Below are 24,357 nucleotides of genomic sequence, written 5' to 3'. Positions count from 1 at the left end.
AAGTGGGTGGAGGAGCCCTGGTGAAGCCACTCACTCCGTTTTAGCCTGCTGACAGATTTGACAGCACTGGACATATTGAAGAATATGAGCTTTCATTTTTGGCCATGCGAACAAGCGTCTGACTCGTTTGTAGGTGGCTGGAAACCCTGAGTGCCCTCCCACTGGGCTGTCATGAAACACAGAGATTATCTGTTGCTGCAGCGTTGTGCTGCCCCCAAGCCAAATGCGGTCCCTAAAACGCAAAAGTCCTTGCGTCAAGCTGAAATGCCCTTTTGGATATGGCTGAACTGCTAATTGTTCCAAGAGACGCTGCACTTGCGGATTGGAATTGTAACTTGCTACAATGTCATCGATCCACGCTGGCTGATAGCTGGTGATCGCCATGGCGTACTCTGGGTGGCGCAGGCGAGATAGTGCATCTGCGGCTCCATTTTCCACACCTTTCTTATACACGATCTTGTATTGCAAGCCCAACAACTTGGTGAAAGCTCGTTGTTGCCACGAAGTTGTGAGTCGTTGCTCCTGCCAGTAGACCAAGCTGTGCTGGTCTGTTTTGATAATGAATTCTGCAGACTACAAATACGGTCGCCATTGATCAACTGCCGCTATCACAGCCAGATACTCTTTTTCGTACGTGGACAGGCCTTGGTATTTGGGGCAGAGCGCTTTGCTCATAAAAGCAATTGGATGCCCTTCCTGCTGCAAAATTGCTCCAATGCCTGTATCACACGCGTCAGTTTCTACGGTGAACTGTTTCTGAAAATCTGGCAACGCGAGTACCGGTGATGTGACCAAGCCTTGTTTGAGTATCTGGAAGCTTTGTTTCGTATTCACTGTCCAAACGAACGGCGCCCCCTTCTTGAGGAGATTGAAGAGAGGCCGGGCTAGGATCCCAAATTGGCGGACAAAACACCGATAATACCCTGCCAGTCCTAGAAACTGTCTAAACTCCTTGGCGTTAGTGGGTGTGGGCCACGCAGTCACTGCCTCGATCTTACTGGGGTCTGTTGCTACCCCATCAGCGCTGATTACATGCCCCAAGTAGGTTATACGTTGCTGCCCAAAACTGCACTTGCTTCTTTTCACCTTCCACTAATCACGACGAAGAAGCTCGAACACTTGTCTGAGGTGCTCCGCGTGCTCTTGCAAGGTTTTACTGAACATGAGTATGTCATCGAAGAATGATATAACACACTCGCACATCAATGGGTGAAGTGTGCCAGTGATAGCACCATTGAAAGTAGCGGGTCCTCCAGCAAGGCCATAAGACAAAACTTTGAATTCAAAGTGGCTGGAGTGGGTTTGAAAGGCAGTCTTGAATTCTTCTCCTTCTGCTAGTCTAATTTGATGATAACCCTCCCTCAAGTCAAGTTTCGAAAACCATTTGGCGGCGTGTAGTTCATCCAACAATTCTTCAATTACAGGCACCGGGTACTTGCCCACTATGGTCATAGCATTGAGCTGTTGATAATCTATGCAGAGTCGCCACGTGCCGTCTTTTTTCTTAACCAGGATCACGGGTGAGGAGAAAGGACTGTGGCTGCGCTGAATGACACCCGGTCGGAGCATTTCCTGCACTTGTTTTTCAATCTCATCCTTATGCTCAGGTTTGTGTCTATACGGCCTCAAGTTCACTGGTTGTGCTCCTGCCATAAGTGGTATCCGGTGATCACAATCTCTGCGCGGAGGTAATCCAGTTGGTTCACCAAATACATCCTCAAACTGATCAATGACCCTCTGAATATTATCAGGTGTGGGTGTATACACCTCATCCTCTTCCGTAATCTGGTATAACTGCACAACTTGCGCTAACGAGCCTTGTTTGTGCAAAGATTGTAGCTGCATGGCGTTGATCTCAGGACATGAATCAACATTGATGGCCTTGTAAGTGCACTGGTCCCTGCGGATTGGTGATCAGTAAGTGTTTACCGCGCCAGTCCACACGCATCGGGCTGTGTTCTTCAAGCCAGTCCATGCCAAGGATAGTGTCATACGCGCCCAACGGCAACACCTTCATGTCCGTGCTGAATTCATGCGTCTGAGATATCCAACAGCAGTGCGGTATGTGGGAGAAACAGCAGAGCTCGCCTCCATCTGCAATCTTGACGCGACAGGGTCGCCGAAGAGGTACGACGCCTGCCAGAGCTGATGCGAGGCGCGCGTCGATGAAGGACGTGGAACTTCCAGAATCCACTAGCGGTAACACTTCGTGGCCCTGGATCCACGCGTGGAGACGAATCGCCTTCGGTGACGTGCCACCCGTGAGGGCGTGGCGCGAGATCGCCATCGCTGTTTCGGTCAGCGTGTCGCCGAGCGGTGGGCTCAGGGAATCGCCGTTGGAGCCGAGGCCGAACAGCTCGAGTAACTCTTCGAGGACGTGGAGTTGTACACTGGTAGGATAGCTGTGGTCCTGGCCCCAGCACTCTCCACATTTGAAGCAGAGGCCCTTGGCATGACGGTACTCTCGCAGCGCCTTGAGCTTGGTGCCGTGCGCGCGGCTGGCTTCTACGGCACGCCGATCCGTGGCCATCGGTGTCATTGGCGGCCGTCCTTGTGGTGGTGGAGGAGGAAGTGCCATGGGCATGCCTACGCCGTTGCGATGGCTCCAGTCCGGAACGCTGGTACGCGCTGCGCTAGGGCACGCACGCTCTCGCGATGCACCATCCGCCACCTCCTCCTGAAGCAAGGCCAGGGCGCACGCGGTGTCGAGGTCAGGTGGCCGCTGCACCAGTACCACCGCGCGAATGTCGGGTCGCAGTCCCTCAACAAAATAGGTAAGATAATAGTAAGGATGTATGGATTCATAATATGCAGATAAATGACTAATGATCATCTCAAATTGCTCAATCTAATCAGCTACTGTTGTTTTCTGTGATAGAGAGTAAAACTGGCGGATCAAAAGCTGTTGCCAGTCACGACCAAATCTCGTGCACAACAGAGTCGAGAAAGATTCCCAATCAAACTCAGTCAATTTCCTCTGCACCGATTGCAGCCATACCGATGCAGAACTAGAAAAATTCAGTGATGCCATCGGAACCCAGAACTTCTCATGGATATCAAACATCTGAAAGTACTGCTCGCAAAGAGTTTTCCATAGACGCGGGTTTTCGCCCGTGAATTGGGGAAACCCGATCGATGGATGAGCCTGGCCGATCCCAGCGAGTATCTGACTAGCATGCGCGTATGGAGAGGCGATAGTAGACGGAACGGGAAGTTGTGACTGACCGTTGGCCGGGGTGGCCACCGATGCGAACATCGGCGCCAGTCCCCGTGGCAGAACGTCGATGCCGTGGTCGATCGACCCGAGGGCGTCGCCCTCCACGCGCTTGCTGGTGCCGACGTGGTCACGCAGCGGCGCTGGTGGTGCGGGTGGTGGTGGCGCTGGTGCGTCCACCGACCACTCTTCCGTAGCGATCGAAGGTCGCGCTTGGAGTTCGGCGACCGCCGCGGAGAGCTGATCCACGCGCCTCTCCAGATCAGGCCGCCACTGGCCCAGCTCGTCCAGCTTGGTGGTGTGGGCGCGGATGTCAGAGTGGATCGCGTCGAGGGAGTTGGTGAGCTTGTCGAAGTAGTCCTTGAACGACGGATCCATGGCGCTGAGTCGATCCTTGATCGATTTTTGCAGCCTCGTCTCGATCAGATGCGCCAGGGTGGGGATCTATGGCTCTGAATACCATATGTAAGCAAACCCACTGATATATTACTCGATCTAGCACTCAGCTCACGAATTCAGGTAGCAGTTTAGGGTTACAATCTCAGGATACAATAATTGGGGGAAACAGAGGAAGAGGGAAGAGAGCCGCCGTCGGGTTCGTGCCGTGATCCACTGGATACCCTAGCTCCAGCGGGGAGAACGCGTTAAGTAGCTGGTAGCGTCACACCCACTCTGGGCCGCTGGTCTTGCGATTGGGCCTTCTCTGTTTGACAGGCCGAGTTGGTGGCGAGGCCTGTTCGTGGTTGGGTGCTGGTGTTGGGCTGTCTGTGGCCTTGACACCACCATATTAAACAGGTTTCATCCATCTCGAGTCATCCACGTGGGCCAAACTCGGCCTGGTCCACACCTTTTAAAAAACGATGAATTGGGTAAGCAACGAAAAATACTTGCTTTGAGGATCGAACTCTCGACCACGCCCTCTGTCCCGAAGGATGAGGCCAATTGATATGGTATGGTATGCTTCTACTGAAAAAAAAATGGTTCTTACAAAAATAATAGTAGTCCCACCTCGCTCGTTTAAACCCTATATCGACGTTCGCCTTCTCTTCTCTGGGTGGGTTATTTGATTGATGATGAGCGCAGCGTTGCGGGTACGTTCCGGGTGTTGGGTTTGGCTTCTCGAGCCCACTAGAAAACGAACAAGGCCACGCTGATCGAGGTCGATTCGGATCCCGCCACTGTGCTCCCGATCGAGGATCGGTCCTTGTGTGGGTCGGCGGCCGGGGATTACGTCGCGAGCGATCAACCTAATACGTCCGTACGTACTATTTCACTCAAAAAAAACGTACTAGAAACTTTCTCTTTCTTTCTTTTTTCATCGACGCACGATTCGTACGTTCGTGTTGATGATGGTCGTCTCGCTGTTACGGTGGCGTGCGTACAAATCGATCGAGCATTTAATAAACGCAAACAAAGAGCACGCACGATGCATATCATGACGTACGTCGACACGTGCTGACGGATAGTGTCCGGTTTGAGGGTGCAGATGCCCTAACTTAGTGATTATATTCAGGCCCGTCGATGAGGGGGAGCGAGGTGAGCGATCGCACAGGGCCTCCAAAATCATGGGGCCCCTATCGAGAAAAAAAAAACCCTTCGTACGTTGCCTCCCTTCGGTTGAAAGATCGCTCCCCATCGAGAAAAAAAAACCTTCGTATATTGCCTCCCTTCGGTTGAAAGATCGCTAAAAAAAACAGGAAAGAAACTAACGTATGTGTGTATACGTGACTACGTGGTGTCTTTGATTAATCTGCTAGGCTTCCAGGACTGCTAGGCGTCCAGGTCTGCTAGTGTTAGAGGCCCAAATAACATATTTACAGAAAAGAATGTTGGAGGCCCAATAGGTCGACCGGAAGATTGGATATGAATCGCTTGATTCGAGCAATTGCAGACGAACAGACAGCGAACTGCCATCTAGGTCTCGCGAGCGGCGATCGGGCATTGACGAAGGCCCTGGCGATCGTGCCGGCGCCGAGGTAGTTATCTCCGATCTAATCCCATTGCTGGCCGTCTTGCTGTGTGAAGCCGCAACAGCTATGGGCCACGGTTCCGTTCGTTGTTTCAATCAGGATCGAGCCATCGAGGAACACATCCAGGCCAAACTATAGACCGTGTTTTAATCTCCAAGTGCAAGGTTCTATTTTCAATTCATTTTCTTTGTGTTTGGATGATCTATTCATCTAACGACCGTTACTATTAGAAACTAAATAGATTTTGTTTGATCAATGATCACTTTTATAATTTTTAGGTTCTGTGTTCCTGAATCTTCATCATGTCTGCTAGAATTAGGAAGCATGAATCTGGTGCTGCAAAGCGTAAGAAGAAACAAAAACTCGAAGTTGAGGCTCAATCTCTAACGAGTTCCCTTGATAGATGTGTGGTGAAAGGGCCCCGGCATAATTTTGAAAATCAAACTACATATTTTAATGTTGATGATGGTCTTGATGATAATGCAGCAGAGGTTGAGGCTCCTGATGCAGATTCTAGCATTAGTGTTGAAATATGCCTAAATAAGGTAAAAATAAAGCAGACATGAAATTATATAATAAAGTGAGAGTATTCTTTACACATATTAATTATTCCTTTATGTGAATTGTCAAAATTTTAGGCCACATTTTTGTTTTCGCCCGAGGCCCCAAATTTCTGAAGACGGCTCTGATTATATTGATTGATATCAGTGACATGCATGGAGTCTTCATGAATTGCATGTAACGTTTTTTCTTTTCTTTTGCATGCAAGCTTAATAGTCAGCCCTCAATTAATGGCTCCTTGAGTGTTGATTTAAGTGACCGAAACAAACCAAAATCGTTTTTTTTAGATCTAAGTAGTTAGAGAAACAGATTGACAAATTCACATCTAGATGATTTTTAACTATGTCACATCTAAGTCATCCACCCTAGGATCATTGGCTACAAGATTCGTGCATATCTTCTTGTTTTTTCATTGTCGCTGTTTCTCGCGCGCTGGCGCGTTCCTTTTGTTCGAGTGTCCGCCAGCGTTGTTTGTATTTTTTTTTCTTCTCAGGAGAGCCAGCTCTATTAGTTTTTTCTTGAGCGAGCGCTGTTAACTTTTTTTTTTTGCGATGAACTGTTAATTTTTCTTATCTGTTCGTCACCACTAGTCCTTTTGTGATATTGCGTGCAGCTTTTGATTTTTGCTTTTTTACTCATGTGCTGCGGTATGCAACTTTTTATTGTTATCAAATGGTACCCATATGAAGAAATAATTGTTTTCTTTTCTTTGAGTTGAAGAAATATTGTTTTCTCTACCGTTATAGTTGCATGTCCATAATTTAGCATGCAACTACACGCATTGTAACAGGTTTGTAATTGTATTTATTGACTGATTGTTTTATTTTATTTTATTTTCAGTTTTTCTCTTTATATTTTTTCCTATTTTTTGTTTGTGTCTTTTTGCTTTTTATCCTCAATATTTTCTTATTTGGGCTAATTATATGTCTATCATTAAACATGCAGCCGCAAGCGTTGTGCCCGACTGCAATTGCACAGACACAGAGTGACTTGTAACTGGATGTGAAGAGATTTGTCGGGGGCCGTTGTATGTCCATCACAAGACATGTAACTGCAAATGTTTGTGACCGACGACAACTGCATGTGCACAGAGCGATTCCAACTTGATGCAACTTGAGGCCCCCAGTTGCATGTCAACCATCGACTTGCATCTAAGGGTGTGTGTATGTGTGTCTGTCGAGGGTCCCCGGTTGCATGCCGACCATCGACTTGCAACTAGGAGAGTGTGTGTTTGTCGAGGGTCCCTAGTTGCATGTCGACCATCGACTCACAACTAGGGTGTGTGTGTGTGTGTGTGTGTGTGTGTGTGTCAAGGCCCCCAGTTGCATGCCGACCATCGACTCACAACTAGGGGTGTTTATATATTTGTCGAGGGTCTTCAGTTGCATGTCAACCATTGACTCGCAACTAGGGGTGTGTGTTTGTCGAAAGTCCCCAGTTGCAACCCAACCATCGACTCGCAACTAGGGGTGCGTGTCTGTTTGTCGAGGGTCCCCAGTTGCAACCCAACCAACGACTTGCAACTAGGGGAGTATGTGTTTGTCGGTGCCCCCAGTTGCATGTCAACCATCGACTCGCTACTTGGGGAGTGTGTGTTTGTCGAGGGTCCCCAGTTGCATGCCAACCATCAACTCGCAACTAGGTGTGTGTGTGTGTGTGTGTGTGTGTGTGTCAAGGCCCCCAGTTGCATGCCGACCATCGACTCACAACTAGGGGTGTTTATATGTTTGTCGAGGGTCTTCAGTTGCATGTCAACCGTTGACTCGCAACTAGGGGTGTGTGTTTGTCGAAGGTCCCCAGTTGCAACACTAGTGCAGAACCGGGCAATATCCCCGGTTCGTAAGGCCCTTTAGTGCCGGTTCGGTAACCGGCACTAAAGTGCGGGCACTAAAAGGCCCCCCTTTAGTATCGTTTCAGCACGAACCGGTGCTAAAGGGCAACCACGTGACACGAGCCAGCTCCGGGGGCAGGGAGCCCTTTAGTACCGGTTGGTGACACCAACCGGTATTAAAAGGTTGGGGGGTTGGGTTTATGATTTTTTTTTCATTTAATTTTGTGTTTTCCATTTAATTCTTTTTCGTTTGCTGGTATTTTACGATGGTACATATTGTACACGTTATGCATATATATAAATAGAATTTCTAGTAGAACCGATCATATATATATATATATATATATATATCATCAAATGTCTCACAACCACCATTAATTCACACATATATACACACATGTATATATGTATACAATTAGGTAGCTATATACAATTTCTCCTAATTGGTGCCTTCGGAGCCAGGGGCATTATATTAGCCTAATTGGTGCCTTCGGAGCACGATGACAATTGGAAGTGGTTCATGAGGGCGGTAGCGGGTAAAAGTATTCTCCTTTGGGATCTATGACCTGGTTGAGCAAAAATCCCGATATTTCCTCTTGAATTACTTCTATGCGCTCCTCTGGTAGGAGCTTCTCCCGCACCTCTCTGAACTGTTAAGAAGGAGATCAATATGCATGTATTTTAGTTATGTGACTAGATATATCGATAATGGTGTAAAATTGTGAATACTGTTCTGACAAACGTACCTAGTCCTGTCTTTGAGATCTGCTCTTTTCGGACGTCATCATGTGAATGTTCTCGCAAACGTAGTATGCACACAGATCATTCCCCGACGCCTGCTTCAGGGCCTTTACGAGAATGGAATTTTATCAGATAATAATTAATCAAGCATGATAATTAAAGAGATGGCAGCTAGCTAGTACTACTTAATTACTTACCTTGGGTCGATACCATTTCAGATTTCGATTCCATTTGCCTGGAGTGACGCTGATGAATTTTGCCCAAGCCCTGCCCGCCGATAAAGAAAATGAATAAATGGGTTATTAAATAGTTGTTATCAGAAAATGACAAACTAATTAAATAGGCCGAGATATAGTTAATAATGATTGAAATTACCTGTTGACTATCCCCTTCACGATGGTGTAGTCACTTGCTTTCTTAAGTAGTGAGTCTAGTACTTCAACTGTTCCTTCATCAATGTTAATGATTAACAAGATTCAGTGAAATCTGCATGCACACACATTTGCATGTCTTAATTAAGCGGGCATATGTAAGCAAAAACATGTAGCTAGCTAGTAGGCAAAAACAGAGAATTTGTAGTATAAGACAATGTGACTCACTGGAAGTTGTAAGGAAGTAGTATATCTTCATTGGTATTGAGGCGCTTCAAGAACTCTAGCATGCTTTCCTCTACACTTTTTTCATAATATGCATCTAATTTCCATGTGTATTCATTAACGGTATTTGGGTCAATGAACCCAATGCCATAGCGTCCACATTTTTCATTTCATACATCTTCATCCTGCATAATACCGCAGAAAAGAATATAGTGAGGATAATTACAGGTAATGATTGATCAAAATGATCACTACAGCTAGCTTGAGACTTAAATTACAGAAAGAAATCACTTACAGACAATAGCAACTGACGATAGATTTGTCGAGTGCGTCTTGATTATATAACTGAAATAGTTCTGAATACTCAACGGACACAGCTTTCTCATGGTAGTAATGATCCTTCTTGACATTCACCATGAGGGACTCTCGATTGGAAATCTTGGTAATGTTCATGTCCCATTGATGCAATTCATACATTCTCGTTGGGAGCTTCTTGACCTCGTCTGGCTCGAACAAAGGTTGGCCCCGGACATATTTCCGTTTTATTTCCTCCTCTCTAAGCGGAGACATGGGCTCGATCTCGAGGAGTTGTACAACAGTGATCTTGAGGATTTCAGCCTGCCTTATATGCTCCTCGGTTATTACCACATCGCCCAGCTAGGGAACGTTAACGGTTTGTCCACAATAATATTGCACGCGTGTACTCTCATGTGTTGTTGGCATACCAAGCGGGGGGATTGATTGCGCTGCCTGTTCTCCCAACTGGGGAACGGTTTTACCACATATTTTGCCAGCTGATTTGCTCGAGCTCGAGCTCACCTATTTCTATAGGCGTGCTCGATTTAACTTCCTGAGGTGGCGCTCATAGTCTGTGTCAACAGGCTTGGGAGCTGGTGGTCTAGCCATATGAATGAAGTGGTCAATCTTTTCCTCAGGTACTTTCTCCCTTGGCGGCGGTGGCGGTTTCAGTGCAAAATGGGCTTCCACCTCGGCCTTCGATATGGCTGCGTTTTCCTCCTCAGACTTGTCATAAGGCCTCTGCCTGTACCTCCCGTACTACCTTGACTTGTACTGCTACGCACCATAGCTGTGGTGGCTCTCTTCCGTGATTGCTGAGGCGGCGGAGACGGCTGACGTGGCTGAGTTGGACGAGGAGGAGTGGCCTGAAGCTGTGCCGGACTTGGAGAAGGAGTGGCTTGAAGTTGTGCCGGACTTGGAGGAGTGGACGTCTGACGCTGTGTCGGACTTGGAGGAGGAGTGGCCTGACACTTTGCCGGACTTGGACGAGGAGGAGTGGCCTCACGCGTTGGTGGACTTGGAGGAGCGGGAGTCTGCTGACTCGGTGGCGGACTTCGACGAGGAGTCGGGTGACGCGGTGTCAGTGGCCTTCGAAAGACGATGCAATCCTTTCTCCATAGGATGATACGATGTATGGCCTCTCCCAATGTGTGCTCGTCGTCACCTTCAGGAATGTCAAGCTGTAGCACCAAATATGGGTCCACCACCTCATCAACCAAGACACGAGCATAGCCCGCTGGAATCGAGTTGCAATGCAAGGTTGCCTCGGGGGGGATTTGTAAAAGCAACGACGTCTGCCACCTTCATGGATATGTTCTTCATTTTGAAGTGTAGCTCGTAGTTAGTGTTGTCCATGATGTCATCCATGGGGTATCTATCCAGTATTGCGTCGCCCGGGGCGGAACCCACGCTGCTTCTCGACATGGATGGGGCGGCGCTATCCAATGCTGGATCATCCGCTAGCTGCTGCAGCTGCTGAGACCCCCTTTGCTGGCTAAGTGAGTCGATCTGCTCCTGCTGCCGCTGGAATTCGACTGCCAAGTTCGCATGCGCTGATTCTAGGCCTTGAAGGCGTTCATAGTCCAGCTTCCTCTGCTCCTCCTCCATCTTCCTCTTCTTCTCCTCCGCAATCTTCTTTCTCGCACGGGTTATGTAGTCGGCATTCCAGTCCAAAAACCCCTCATACCACGGAATAGCGCCCTTGCCTCGTGTTCTTCCCGGGTGTTCAGGATTTCCCAGGGCAAGCGTAAGCTCGTTGTTCTCTCTGTTGGGCTGGAACACCCCCGATCGAGCCTCTTCTATTGCAACAAGTAGCTTATCGTCGGCTCCGTTCAGGCATGACTTCGTCAAAACTTTGCCCGTCTTCGGGTCCAACTCCCCCCCATGCGCATAGAACCAAGTCCTGCACCTGGGGGGCCAGCTCCTAGTAACCGGAGTGACACCTGCATTCTCCATCTCTTTCTCAGACTTATCCCACTTAGGCATTGCCACCGCGTAGCCACCTAGCCCCAGCTTATGGAACTTATCCTTTTTTCGGCATTCTTCTTGTTTATTCTCGACCGTTCCTTAGCTAATTCCGAATCCTTGAATTTCACGAAATCGTCCCAATGAGCACTTTGCTTCTCTAGTGTTCCCTCGAATACTGGAGTCTTCCTTCCTCCCTTGACGTACTTGTCCCATACACGATTCTTGTGGTTGTTGAATGCAACCGCCGTCTTCCTAAGAGCAGCGTCCTTGACTTTCTCCACATCTACATCTATGAAATGATCTGGTAGGGTGAAATGTTCCATGAGAGTTTCCCAAAGCAGACCTTTTTGTCTGTCGTCGACAAAAGTAACATCTGGACGTGGCTTTGTTGGCTCTCTCCATGCTTGAAGGGAGATCGGGAGTTGGTCCTTCACAAGAACTCCACACTAACGAATGAACTTGTCCGCAATCTTCTTAGGCGCTAATGGTTCGCCATTAGGTTTGATGGCCTCGATATTGTACTTTACGCCCTCCTTCAACTTTTTGTTCGGGCCTCGTTTCCTGTTGCCTGAAGATTTGCTCGATCCGGATGGCTGAAAGAAGAAAGATCGGTTCGTTAATATATCTTCAAGTCATTTAAAACATGTGATGATCACCAGATGCCTGCTTATATAAATATATATACCTCGCCGGTCTTTGTTGTTTCAAGATCAACATTTTCTTCGTCATCATCATAATCATAGTTCATGACTTCATCAATTCGGTCGTCGCGATCGAATATCATATCACCCTCCCCGGTGTTGTTTAGAAATTCGGAGCCGTCATAATCTTCTTCATTCTGATCATCATCTGGCCCGCGAGGATGGCGTATGATATCGAACAGGGTCTCTTCTCCCTCTCTGCCGGTATTGTCCGCCATAGCTTTTATTTAACTAATCCAAAAGAAATATAAAACAATTTAGTATTCAAATTACAATGCATGGATGCAATCAATTAATAAGGAAAAACTGAATCAATCATAGTACATAATAAGCATAATCAAATATAATTTTGAATACATCGTCTCGAATAATAGATATAATCTCGAATACATCGTCTCGAATAATATATATAATCTCGAATATTATATATCGAATACATCACTAGCTAGCTAGCTATCTAGCAGCTAATAAAGATCGAATACTAAAGAGTAATCTAGGCCACTCGCGCTTCCTGAGGCCCAGGCGGTGGACAACCAAAGTGAAGGAACCATCACTGGATCATAGCTCGGGTGATCTCCCCAAAGAACCTGCCAGGTATTGGAGAACCTGGCGTCCATAGCAGCCATGTAGCGATGGACATGCTCGTCCTCCTCCCTGACACGGTGACGTACCACCTCCGGCGGGGCCGGCTCCCTCCGCACCGAAAGTGGCCCACGCGAACGCCACCAAAGGAGATGAGGGTCGACGACGGGACCTGGGGCCGGGTTCCTCACCAAGCGTCACGCCCCTGAAGGTAGCACCTCCCAGTGCCAGCCCGGCGGAGCCCAGTCCCGGACATGGGTCCTCTGAAGCAGGACGTCGTTGTGAACGGGTCGACGGCGAGGATGCGGGCCGAGCATCGTCGACAACAAATACTATATGCAAATGTAACACTAATTATGCTATCATTGCATATGTCAAAATTCTATATGCTATTTCATACTAATTAAGCATCTAACACTAAAAACAGAAAAAACAACTTCTATATATCCATTAAAAAATAGAAAAACAACATTATATAAAAAATTCCATACGAATTAAACACTAATTACATCCATCTAACATGCATTCATACATATATATACTAGTGAAAAAATAATAATCTAAAAAATCTAAACTAATTAAACATACAAAACACGTATATACTAATATATACATGCATTCATACATATATACATGTGTGTGTGTGTTCATCATGCTTGTGTGTGTATGGGCTCGGGGAGGGGCGGCGCCCATGGTGGCCGCCGGGGGCGAGGGAGAGGGGTTACAGGGGGAGAGCTCACAGCGGGGCGACGGCGACGGGCCGGGGCGTGACGGGGCGGCGACGCGGGGATGGCGCGACGGGGACGGGCCCGGGGCGGCGACGGGGACGAGGGCAGCGACGGGGACGGGGGCGGCGACGGGGACGGGGGCGGCGACGGGGATGAGGGCGGCGACGGGGACGGGGTCGGCGACGGCGTCGATCAATCGGGGCAGGCGGTGCTTCAATGGGGAAACAAAGGAAGAAACAGAGGGAGAATGAAATTTTTCGAAGTGTTGTATATATAGAAGGCAGCTTTAGTACCGGTTGGAGCCACCAACCGGTACTAAAGGCCTGTTTTGGCCAGGCCAAGTGGCGGGAAGGGCAGGCCTTTAGTACTGGGTGGTGGCTCCAACCGGTACTAAAGACCCCCCCCCCCCTTTAGTATCGGTTGATGCCACGACCCGGTACTAAAGGGGGTGCGCTGCCAGGCGAGGGGCGCAGAAGTTTAGTCCCACCTCGCTAGCCGAAGGGCGCTCGCACCTGCTTATAAGCCCCGCCGCCGCTGCTGTCTCGAGCTCCCCTCTAAAGCAGGCCTTCTGGGCCTACCTCTGCTACTCTGGCCTCTGGGGCCTATTGGGCTTGCGGGCCTGCATCCTGGCCCAACAACAGGTTGGGTTTCTAGTCGTATGCATGCCGCTGTGGCCCGGTAGGTGGGCTTTTTTTAATTTAGTTTTTTCTTTTCTGCATTATTTATTTTGTTTTTTTTATTTTTAGTTGTTTTTTTGCTGTATTTAGAGTTTCTTTGTGAATATTTTTTATAGTTTTTAGAAACTTTCAGTTAGTGCCGGTAGCTTTTAAATTTGAATAGTTTAAATTTTGAATTATTTGAAATTTGTATGAATCACTAGTTTGTGAATAACTTAACTTTAAAAATACATTTTTCAGTGATTCTTTTTTATTATGTTTAATATTAGTGTGTTTTATCATTACATTCAATTTGGTAATGCTTAGGTTATTTAAAAATGAAATGCCTTTTTAGCTGAAAAAATCAGTAAAGGCATGAAAGAATTTGTTTGCACATAAAATTTCTTCGCGTTTCAAATGCCAAAACACATAACTACCCTAACTATTACAGAGATTCCCTCCTGGGTGTGAAACACAGAAGAAAGTGATGATAGTGAAGCCGATCACATCCCAGATCTTTGGGTGTGAAACTTTTTCTTCGCGTGTGTCCCTTTGCGCCGTAACCATGGAAAATCTTCATCATTTAACGGGATGCTCGGGTCAATATTCACTGTGAATGGAGCAATTTCATCAAACTTTTCATGCCGCTTTGGCTCATCGTACGATGCATTCGCTTCCTTATATTTTCTTTTTCTCGGCTTGGTAGACATGTCCTTCACATAGAAAACCTGTGCCACATCATTGGCTAGGACGAATGGTTCGTCTGCATACGCAAGATTGTTGAGATCCACTATTGTCATTCCGTACTGCGGGTCTTCCGTTACCCCGCCTCGTGTCATATTGACCCATTTGCACCAAAATAAAGGGACCTTCAAACCACGTCGATAGTCAAGTTCCCATATGTCCTGTATATAACCATAATATGTTTCCTTTCCCGTCTTGGTTTCTGCATCAAAGCGGACACCACTGTTTTGGTTGGTGCTCTTCTTATCTTGGGCGATCGTGTAAAATGTATTACCATTTATATCGTACCCTTTGAAAGTCATTATATTCGAAGATGGTAACTGGGACAGCAAGTACAGGTCATCTTCAATAGAGGCGTCATGCATGGTACGTGTCTGCAACCAGCTGGCGAAACTGCTGGTTTGTTCACGTGTAATCCAGTCATCAGACCGCTCCGGGTGTTTGGAGCGTAGCAAATTCTTGTGTTCATCCATATATGGAGCCACCAAGGCGGAATTCTGTAGAACTGTGTAGTGTGCTTCAGTGAGAGAATGTCCGTCCATACATATTATTTGTTCCCCTCCTAGTGTGCCTTTTCCATCCAGTCTGCCCTTATGCCGCGATTCAGGAACACCAATCGGTTTAAGGTCAGAAATAAAGTCAATACAAAACTCAATGACCTCCTCATTTTCATGGACCTTGGAGATGCTTCCTTCTGGCCTAGCACGGTTATGAACATATTTCTTTAAGACTCACATGAACGTCTCAAAGGGGAACATATTGTGTAGAAATACAAGACCCAAAACGTTAATCTCTTCGCATATGTGAACTAGGACGTGCCTCATGATGTTGAAGAAAGATGGTGGGAACACCAACTCGAAACTGACAAGACATTGCACCAAATCATTCTCTAACCTTGGTATGATTTCTGGATCGATTACCTTCTGAGAGATTGCATTGAGGAATGCACATAGCTTCACAATGGCTAATCGAACGTTTTCCGGTAGAAGCCCCCTCAATGCAACCGGAAGCAGTTGCGTCATAATCACGTGGCAGTCATGAGACTTTAGGTTCTGGAACTTTTTCACTGCCATGTTTATTATTCCCTTTATACTCGACGAGAAGCCAGACGGTACCTTAATACTGAGCAGGCATTCAAAGAACATTTCCTTCTCTTCTTTGGTAAGAGCGTAGCTTGCATGACCCTGATGTATGTCGTCTTTTCCGTGCATATGTTGCTGGTCCTCCCGTGCCTCAGGTGTATCTTTTGTCTTCCCATACACGCCCAAGAAGCCAAGCAGGGCCACACAAAGATTCTTCGTCACGTGCATCACGTCGATTGCGGAGCGGACCTCTAGGTCTTTCCAATAGGGCAGGTCCCAAAATATAGATTTCTTCTTCCACATGGGTGCGCGTCCGTCAGCGTCATTCGGAATAGGTTGTCCACCAGGACCCTTTCCAAAGACCACCTTCAAATCCTTGACCATATCATGTACATCAGCACCAGTACGGTGGCGAGGCGTCGTCCGATGATCCGCCTCACCTTTGAAATGCTTGCCTTTCTTTCTTACGGGATGCCTGCTCGGAAGAAATCGACGATGTCCCAGGTACACATTCTTCTTACAATTAGCCAAATATATACTGTCAGTATCGTCCAAACAGTTTGTGCATGCGCGGTATCCCTTGTTTGTCTGTCCTGAAAGGTTACTGAGAGCAGGCCAATCATTGATGGTCACGAACAGCAACGCCTTTAGGTCAAATTCTTCCCCCATGTGCTCATCCCACGCACGTACACCTGTTCCATTCCACAGTTGTAAGAGTTCTTCAACTAATGGCCTTAGGTACACATCAATGTCGTTGCCGGGTTGCTTAGGGCCTTGGATGAGCACTGGCATCATAATGAACTTCCGCTTCATGCACAACCAAGGAGGAAGGTTATACAAACATAGAGTCACAGTCCAGGTGCTATGGTTGCTGCTCTGCTCCCCAAAAGGATTAATGCCATCTGCGCTTAGACCAAACCATACGTTCCTTGCGTCATATGCAAACTCCTTCCCGTACTTTCTTTCGATTTTTCTCCACTGCGACCCGTCAGCGGGTACTCTCAACTTTCTGTCTTTCTTACAGTCTTCTCTGTGCCATCGCATCGCCTTGGCATGCTCTTTGTTTTGGAACAAACGTTTCAACCATGGTATTATAGGAGCATACCACATCACCTTGGCAGGAATCTTCTTCCTGGGGCGCTCGCCCTCGACATCACCAGGGTCATCGCGGCTGATCTTATAGCGCCATGCACCGCATACCGGGCAAGCGTTCAAATCCTCATACTCACCACGGTAGAGGATGCAATCATTAGGGCATGCATGTATCTTCTGCACCTCTAACCCTAGAGGGCAGACAGCCTTCTTTGCTTCGTACGTACTCTCGGGCAATTCGTTGTCCTTTGGAAGCATATTCTTTATCATTACCAGCAACTTTCCAAATCCCTTGTCAGATACACCATTCTCTGCCTTCCATTGCAGCAATTCTAGTGTGGTGCCCAGCCTTTTCTTGTCACCTACGCAATTCGGGTACAGCAATTTTTTGTGATCCTCTAACAAGCGCTGCAACTTCTTCTTCTCCAAATCACTTGCGCAGTTTCTCTTTGCATCGGTAATGGCCCGACCTAGATCATCCGAGCTCATCTGATGCCTCTTCTTCAGCTTCTTCCCGCATTGCCGGCTCAGCTTCTTCCCGCATTACCGGCTCAGCTTCTTCCCCCATTGTTGTATCATCGTATTCAGGGAACCCATGGCCAAGATAGCTATCGTCGCCCTCTTCTTCTTCATTGTCTTCCATCATAACCCCTCTTTCTCCGTGCTTGGTCCAAACATTATAGTGGGGCACGAAACCGGACTTAAACAGGTGGACGTGAATGGTTCTTGACTTAGAGTAATTTAATTCATTCTTACAGCCAGCACATGGACAAGGCATAAAACCATCCGCCCGCTTGTTTGCCTTAGCCGCAAGCAGAAAAGTACGCACGCCCTCAACGAACTGGGGAGAGCATCGGTCATCGTACATCCATTGACGGCTCATCTTCAATACACAACACCAAAAACACCAAATTAATACAATACATAAAGTTCATACAACACTTAAATGCAACAAACAAATAACTCTCTAGCTAAAGCATTTAAATGCAACAACAAATGCGATCAAGATCGCAACTAAGGTAACAATTGATCCAACAGCATAATGATACCAAGCCTCACTATCAATGGCATATTTTCTAATCTTTCTAATCTTCAAGCGCATTTTCTCCATCTTGATCTTGTGATCATCGACGACATCGTCAACATGCAACTCCAATTCCATCTTCTCCCCCTCAATTCTTTTCAATTTTTCTTTCAAATACTCGTTTTCTCTTTCAACTAAATTTAACCTCTCGACAATAGGGTCGGTTGGAATTTCTGGTTCACATACCTCCTAGATAAAAATATCTATGTCAACTTGATGGGCATAATTTGTCATAAACACGAAATGCAACAAATAGTTTTAAAAGAGAATATACCACATCCGAATCATAACAAGGACGAGGGCCGACAGGGACGGATATCAAAACCATGGCACTATGTATAACAAACAACGTACGGGTAAGATAATTATACAAGTAACTATATATCCAAATCACACAAACATCAATTTTTTATATAAAATTTCATGAACAAGAGGCTCACCACAAGGTGGTGCCGGCGACGGGACGGTGCGGGCGATCGACGGTGGTTACGACGGAGATTTAGAAGGCACTAAGTAAATCACACCTACATATGCAAACTAAGTGTTATTTTGACCTCAATTTGCATATAAATCAAATACTACCACATATAATTCCTCCCAAATTACTGAAGCCCACAATTAATCACCATATAAACCAATGCAAGAGCTAATCTAGCAATGAGAGATGAAAGGACAAAGTTGCTAACCTTTGTGATCATTTGAATGGATGGGGGCCTACAAATCTTGACAAATTTTGGGCAAAATTGGTGATGAACTCGAGAGGAAGAAGGGAAGAACAGAGGAGAGGGAGAGGGGAAAGGGGGAAGAACAGAGTGCGGGTGGTCGAAGGGTTTATATAGGACGACCTTTAGTACCGGTTAGTGGCACGAACCGGTACTAAAGGTGCTGGAGGGGCCCCACTCTGACAACATCCTGCCACCACTTTCATTAGTACCGGTTCATGGCACAAACCGGTGCTAAAGGTTCGCCACGAACCGGTACTAAAGAGCCCCTCCCGCCTAGCCGTTGGAACCGGCACTAATGGACACATTAGTGCCGGTTCTGTTAGAAACCCAGACTAATGTGTCTCACATTTGACCCTTTTTCTACTAGTGCAACCCAACCATCGAATCGCAACTAGGGCTGCGTGTGTGTTTGTCGAGGGTCTCCAGTTGCAACCCAACCAACGACTTGCAACTAGGGGAGTATGTGTTTGTCGGTGCCCCCAGTTGCATGTCAACCATCGACTCGCTACTTGGAGAGTGTGTGTTTGTCGAGGGTCCCCAGTTGCATGCCAACCATCAACTCGCAACTAGGTGTGTGTGTGTGTGTGTATGTGTGTGTGTCAAGGCCCCCAGTTGCATGCCGACCATCGACTCACAACTAGGGGTGTTTATATGTTTGTCGAGGGTCTTCAGTTGCATGTCAACCATTGACTCGCAACTAGGGGTGTGTGTTTGTCGAAAGTCCCCAGTTGCAACCCAACCATCGACTCGCAACTAGGGGTGCGTGTGTGTTTGTCGAGGGTCCCCAGTTGCAACCCAACTAACGACTTGCAACTAGGGGAGTATGTGTTTGTCGGTGCCCCCAGTTTCATGTCAACCATCGACTCGCTACTTGGGGAGTGTGTGTTTGTCGAGGGTCCCCAGTTGCATGCCAACCATCAACTCGCAACTAGGTGTGTGTGTGTGTGTGTGTCTAGGGTCCCCAGTTTCAAGTCGAACATCCACTCGCAACTAGGTGTGTGTGTGTGTGTGTGTTTGTCGTGCCCCCAATTGCAAGTCGACCATCAACTCGCAACTGGGAGGTGTGTGTGTGTGTGTGTGTGTGTGTGTGTGTGTTTGTCAAGGGTCCCCAGTTGCATGTCAACCATCGACTCGCAACTAGGGGGTGCATGTGTGTTTTTTGCCCCAGTTGCAAGCTGACCATCGACTCACAACTAGGGGGTGTGTGTGTGCTTGTCGAGGGTCCCCAGTTGCAAGCCAAACATCGACTCGTAACTAGGGGGTGTGTTTGTGTTTATCGAGGCCCCCAGCTGCAAGTCCATCCTCGACTCGCAACTGGTATCATAGTTTTGTGTAGTGCCAATTGCAAGTTCGTCATCAACATACAACTGGGCCCATTGTTTGTTTGTTTTCCATCCCGGTTACAAGTCCAACCTCGACTCGCAACTAGGCATGTAGTTTATTTTTAATCCCAGTTGCAAATCCACCCTCGACTCATAACTAGGCCCATAGTTTGTTTTTCAACCTAGTTGCATGTCCACCCTCGACCCGCAACTAGGACTATAGTTTGTTTTTCATCCGAGTTGCAAGTCCACCCTCGAATCACAACTAGGCTCATAGTTTTCATAGTTGCAAGTTCATCATCGGCTTGCAACTAGTCTCGCAGTTTTGTGTAGTTGTCTTAGTTGTAAGTCCAATATCGAGTCACAACTTGCCGACCCGACCAAGTTGCATGTCCACCCTAGACACGCAACTCGCCCGACCCAGTTGCATGTCCGCCCACGACATGCAACTCGCCTTACCCAGTTGTTTGTCGACCACCGATACGCAACTCGTCCTGACCTGATCTAGTTACCTGTCCACCATCGACATGCAATTTTCCCCGACCCTGACCCAGTTCCATGTCCACCCTCGACACCAAACTTGCTCGACCCATTTGTTTGTCCACTCTTAACAGACAACTTGCCCTGACTCAGTTGCATGTCCATCCTTAGCTTATCCCCCCCCCCCCTTTTGATTTTCCTCCACCATGCAGTTTTTTGTGTTTAAAAAAATGTTTACCATGTTCATTTTTTTAAAATTGCCTTGTTCTAACTCATAAAAAATATTAACGGTGTTTTTTTAGAAAATGTTTTCTGTGTATGTTGGAAATGTATGTTAAAAATGTTCATCATGCATCTTTCAAAAAGATTCATCGCTATTGTGAAAATATGTCAACACTTAAAAAAACATGTGCACTTCTTAAAATTGCATGAACATGATACACAAACATTTTTCTTCATGCAATACATGACCACATTTTCATCTTTTGTTTATTATTGTAAACAGGATTTACATCAAACTAGTGAAGTAGTTTTTTTTAATATACATATAGATTAGAAGTTTTTTCATGCATGTGTCTTTTGGCCCTTCGCGCACACAGATTTTTGAAAGAGAATTGGGGATTACTAATTAATCAACGGTAGACAAATGCAATCTGGTGGTACAGGTACATGTACGTGTTGTGAGAGCGAGACATGCATTATATATGAAGCTTAGCTAGCTAACATTTTGTTGCGTGAGTGAGCGCACGTATGTGAATGCATGCATGTGCGGTTAACTGAAGATAAAGACTAGCAGGGCTACTTGCGTTGTGTGCGTGGCACCCAGGGAAAAGACATAACGATGAATACAGATACATGTACGTGTGTATGAATACATACAGGTGCAGCCCAGATCTAACGTAACAAACAACATATAAGGCCCAGGGAAGGGAGTGTCGGGATTGTTTGTAGTGGGCCGGAGAATACACAGAAAAAAAAGACATACAAACTAAGTAAAAGATAGACAAAGAAGAGAGGTGGGGTTTATTTTAGGAGTTGCTAATGTCATACTTAGATGTGACATAATAATGTCACATCTAGATGAGGCTTAGACGGACCCTTAGAGAAACTACTCAAGAGGGGCTAATGCACTCGGACTGCATCAGTACAATCGGGTTATCAGGGACTCTCGCGACCATATGGGACGTGTTTGGTTACCCGCATGAGGCCCGGCCTGGCCCGGGCGGGAAGAATTTGGCTCATTTGGTTTCCTGCATTCACTGTGCGGCCCACATTGCACAAAGCTTAAAGCACGTCCAGGCCAGGCTCAGGGGCAACGCACGAATCGGCAGTAGCTCGCGAGCCTGGCCAGGGCGAGGCAGGGGAGGGCGACGCGCTTCTCCCCTCGTGCGAGCAGGGGAGATGGCGCGAGCTCGCCCGCGTCGCCGGAAAATCGGCGGGAGGATTTCGGCTCACCTCCCGCCGCTCCACCCCCTATTTAGCCCCTCCCTAACCGCCCCAACTCCCGCCACCATTCTTCCTCCGTTCACGCTTTCCCGCCGACGCGCATCGGCACCGACGAGCAGGTAAGCGGCGCATCTTCATCGGTCGGTTGTCCACGGCATCGGAGCTCCTTCACCGGCCGGCGTTCATCTTCCACCATCGTCCCCCCCTCGTCCTCAAGCTGCATCCATGGCCTCTATGATTTCAATCCCCCTTTCTCTCTGTTTCTTCTAGCTAGATCTGAGCTGCAGCTAGGGTTTGATCTAGATGCATGGTTGATTAGTGGTCTGATCTATGAGCTGATATGGTTGGTTGCTATGTTGCGGTTACAATTTGTGGTAGGGCTAGATGTTCAAGCATGTGGTAGGCTAGATTAGTAGTAGAGTATGAAGTTGAACCTTGTGCTTGTGTTGAATCATGCTCAGATCTATGATTTGTAGCTATTGGTGGTCATGTGCTTGCTATGATAGTGATGAACCATGTACATGTATGCTTAGTATGATAGTGATGAAGCATCTGCTTGCTATGATAGTGATGAACCATGTACATGTATGCTCCTGCTTTCATGGATTGTTTGGTATGTTGTGTGCTATGCTCACTGTCAATGCGTGCTACGATTGTAGGACATGACCAGGCAGACGCAAGATCTTAGCTAGGCCCTTGTCGTGTCTGAGAGCCAGTTTTCTCCATCGCTTGTCGAGGACTCGCAGCCTATGTCCGAGATGGCACTTGATTCATAGGTGTTCGAGTTTGATTCCCTCTATGTGCCAGTAGTGCTCGTTGAGCCAACTACTGCTGTTGTTGCTGCCGCCGCTGCACTCAAGCTAGCAGCAGCAAAGGCAAAGAAGGATAGTAGGTCGAACAACATGAAGTGGCAGCCGTTCATGTCCACGTTCGTGCTGAACAAGATGTGTGAGCTCATCTCTAGTGGAGTTAGGACTGACAAGGGCTTCAAGGAGGTGGCACTTGAACACCGTTGCGAAGCAGGTGTTCGAGTTCTGTGGGAAAGAGGTGTCTGCCACCCAGGTGTACAACCACCTGAGGAAGTGGAGAAGTCGATGGATCCAAGTGTCCAAGCTGAGAGACCTTAGCGGCACCTCGTGGGATGAGAACACTTGCTCCATAGTTCTGGAGGCAGAGCACTACGCCGGCCATGTCGCGGTTAGCTCACAGCCCTCTTCCTTTTCATACTGTCCACCATTGCCTACTCCTAATCGCAACTAACAACACTTGTGTTTCATTCTTAGGACCACCCAAGGGACGCTGAGTTCCTCAACACACCCATCCAGAACTACAACAGATGCAACACATCTTCTCCTTCGGGCTGGCAACTGGGAAGCATGCCATGGGCTTGGGGGAGCCTCTTGGTTCTCCCATGCCTGACTTCCCTGGGACCCTGGATGTCGAGATCCTTGATGGCCCTGACAAGCCCGCTACGAAGTCCTTCGACAAGCCATTTGACCCCGTTGATAGGAAGAGGAAGAGAGGAGGCCTGATGGAGGAGGAGATCAATGTCTTCTGCAGCATGACTGAGGCGGTGAAGGAGGTGGCAACAGCCATCAGGGAGTGCAAGCCCCTCGATGTCCACCCTGACATGTATGGCGCTGTCATGACCCAGTGTGGCTTCAGCGACGAGGCTCTCATGGTAGCTCTTAGCCACCTGCTTGACAACAAGGCCCAGGGTGTTGGATTCGTTGGATTCGTTGCCATGGCCGACGCTCACAGGGTGCTGTGGCTCAGGAGTTGGCTGGGCAAGCACTACTACTAGAGTAGTGCTACCTGTGAGCGTGCATGATCCCCGACGGCGATGGTGGTGGCGACGACGACGACGATGACAATGACGACGTACATTTTGTGTAGCTAGGTCTCAAAAACTATTTGATGGTCTGTATATTTTGGTGAGGTGGTATATACTAACCCCTCACGGTGACGGTGAACTTGCGGTGGTAGGACGACACCCTCTTTTGGATGTGGTGGTAGGTTAACACCAAGGTAGTGCTAGGAAGAACTTGCTATGTCGTATGATCATGCATGCTTTACTTCTCTTCTGCTCCATTGTTGTTTGTGTGCTACTTTGCTTGGTACTTGTGCTCCATTGATTTGCTGCTTCAACTCTTGCCTTGTGCATTGCTAGGGAAAGTGGTATGCCGTGTTCATTGGTGAGGTTCCAGGGGTTTATAGTTCATGGGAAGAAGCCAATGCACAAGTGGCATCTTATAGCAACAGCAACTATAGAGGGTTCAAGACTAAGCAGGCAGCAGAACAAGCTTACTCCGCCTAGGTGCGAAAGCACGGAGGCAGCAGTGTCGACAGTGCTAAGGTGGATCGTCAGTTCGGCCTGAAGCTGAAGAACTTCATCATCTTCGCCCAGTTCGTCCCCATTGCTGTGTTGTGGCGTTGGTGTTCTAGGTGTGATCGTTGTGGGTAAGCTCACCAACTAGGGTACAAGGTAAGCACAACATGTACGCCGTATGCAACCAAACGTCGTGTTCATGTGCCGC

The 24,357-nt window shown here is 47.5% G+C and overlaps 1 protein-coding gene, 1 long non-coding RNA gene and 1 pseudogene across 2 annotated transcripts; 1 reads left to right on the top strand and 2 right to left on the bottom strand.

Moving 5' to 3' along the window:
- Positions 1-1,092: 1,092 nt before the first annotated feature.
- LOC147990028 (uncharacterized) lies at positions 1,093-3,592 on the bottom strand (annotated as a pseudogene).
- A 14,198-nt stretch (positions 3,593-17,790) lies between these two features.
- Positions 17,791-18,373, bottom strand: LOC147990027 (uncharacterized). Its single transcript, XR_015602379.1, has 3 exons — positions 18,288-18,373; positions 18,122-18,179; positions 17,791-18,036 (listed from the first exon to the last, which is right to left on the bottom strand). It is a non-coding gene; the product is annotated as an uncharacterized LOC147990027 (long non-coding RNA).
- Positions 18,374-23,156: 4,783 nt separating this feature from the next.
- Positions 23,157-23,624, top strand: LOC147990026 (uncharacterized). The gene has a single exon (XM_087521197.1). It carries the CDS (start codon positions 23,157-23,159, stop codon positions 23,622-23,624), a length of 468 nt encoding a protein of 155 aa, XP_087377323.1.
- Positions 23,625-24,357: the final 733 nt, after the last annotated feature.

Source organism: Triticum urartu, chromosome 1A, assembly GCF_056163025.1.
Source record: "Triticum urartu cultivar PI428250 chromosome 1A, HENAU_Tu73, whole genome shotgun sequence".
NCBI classification, from domain to species: Eukaryota; Viridiplantae; Streptophyta; class Magnoliopsida; order Poales; family Poaceae; genus Triticum; species Triticum urartu.
This window is presented reverse-complemented; position numbering and strand designations above follow the sequence as displayed.

What these genes read in the sequence shown, in the direction of transcription:
- LOC147990026 (XM_087521197.1), top strand. Translation starts at nt 23,157, where the DNA reads ATGCAACACATCTTCTCCTTCGGGCTGGCAACTGGGAAGCATGCCATG.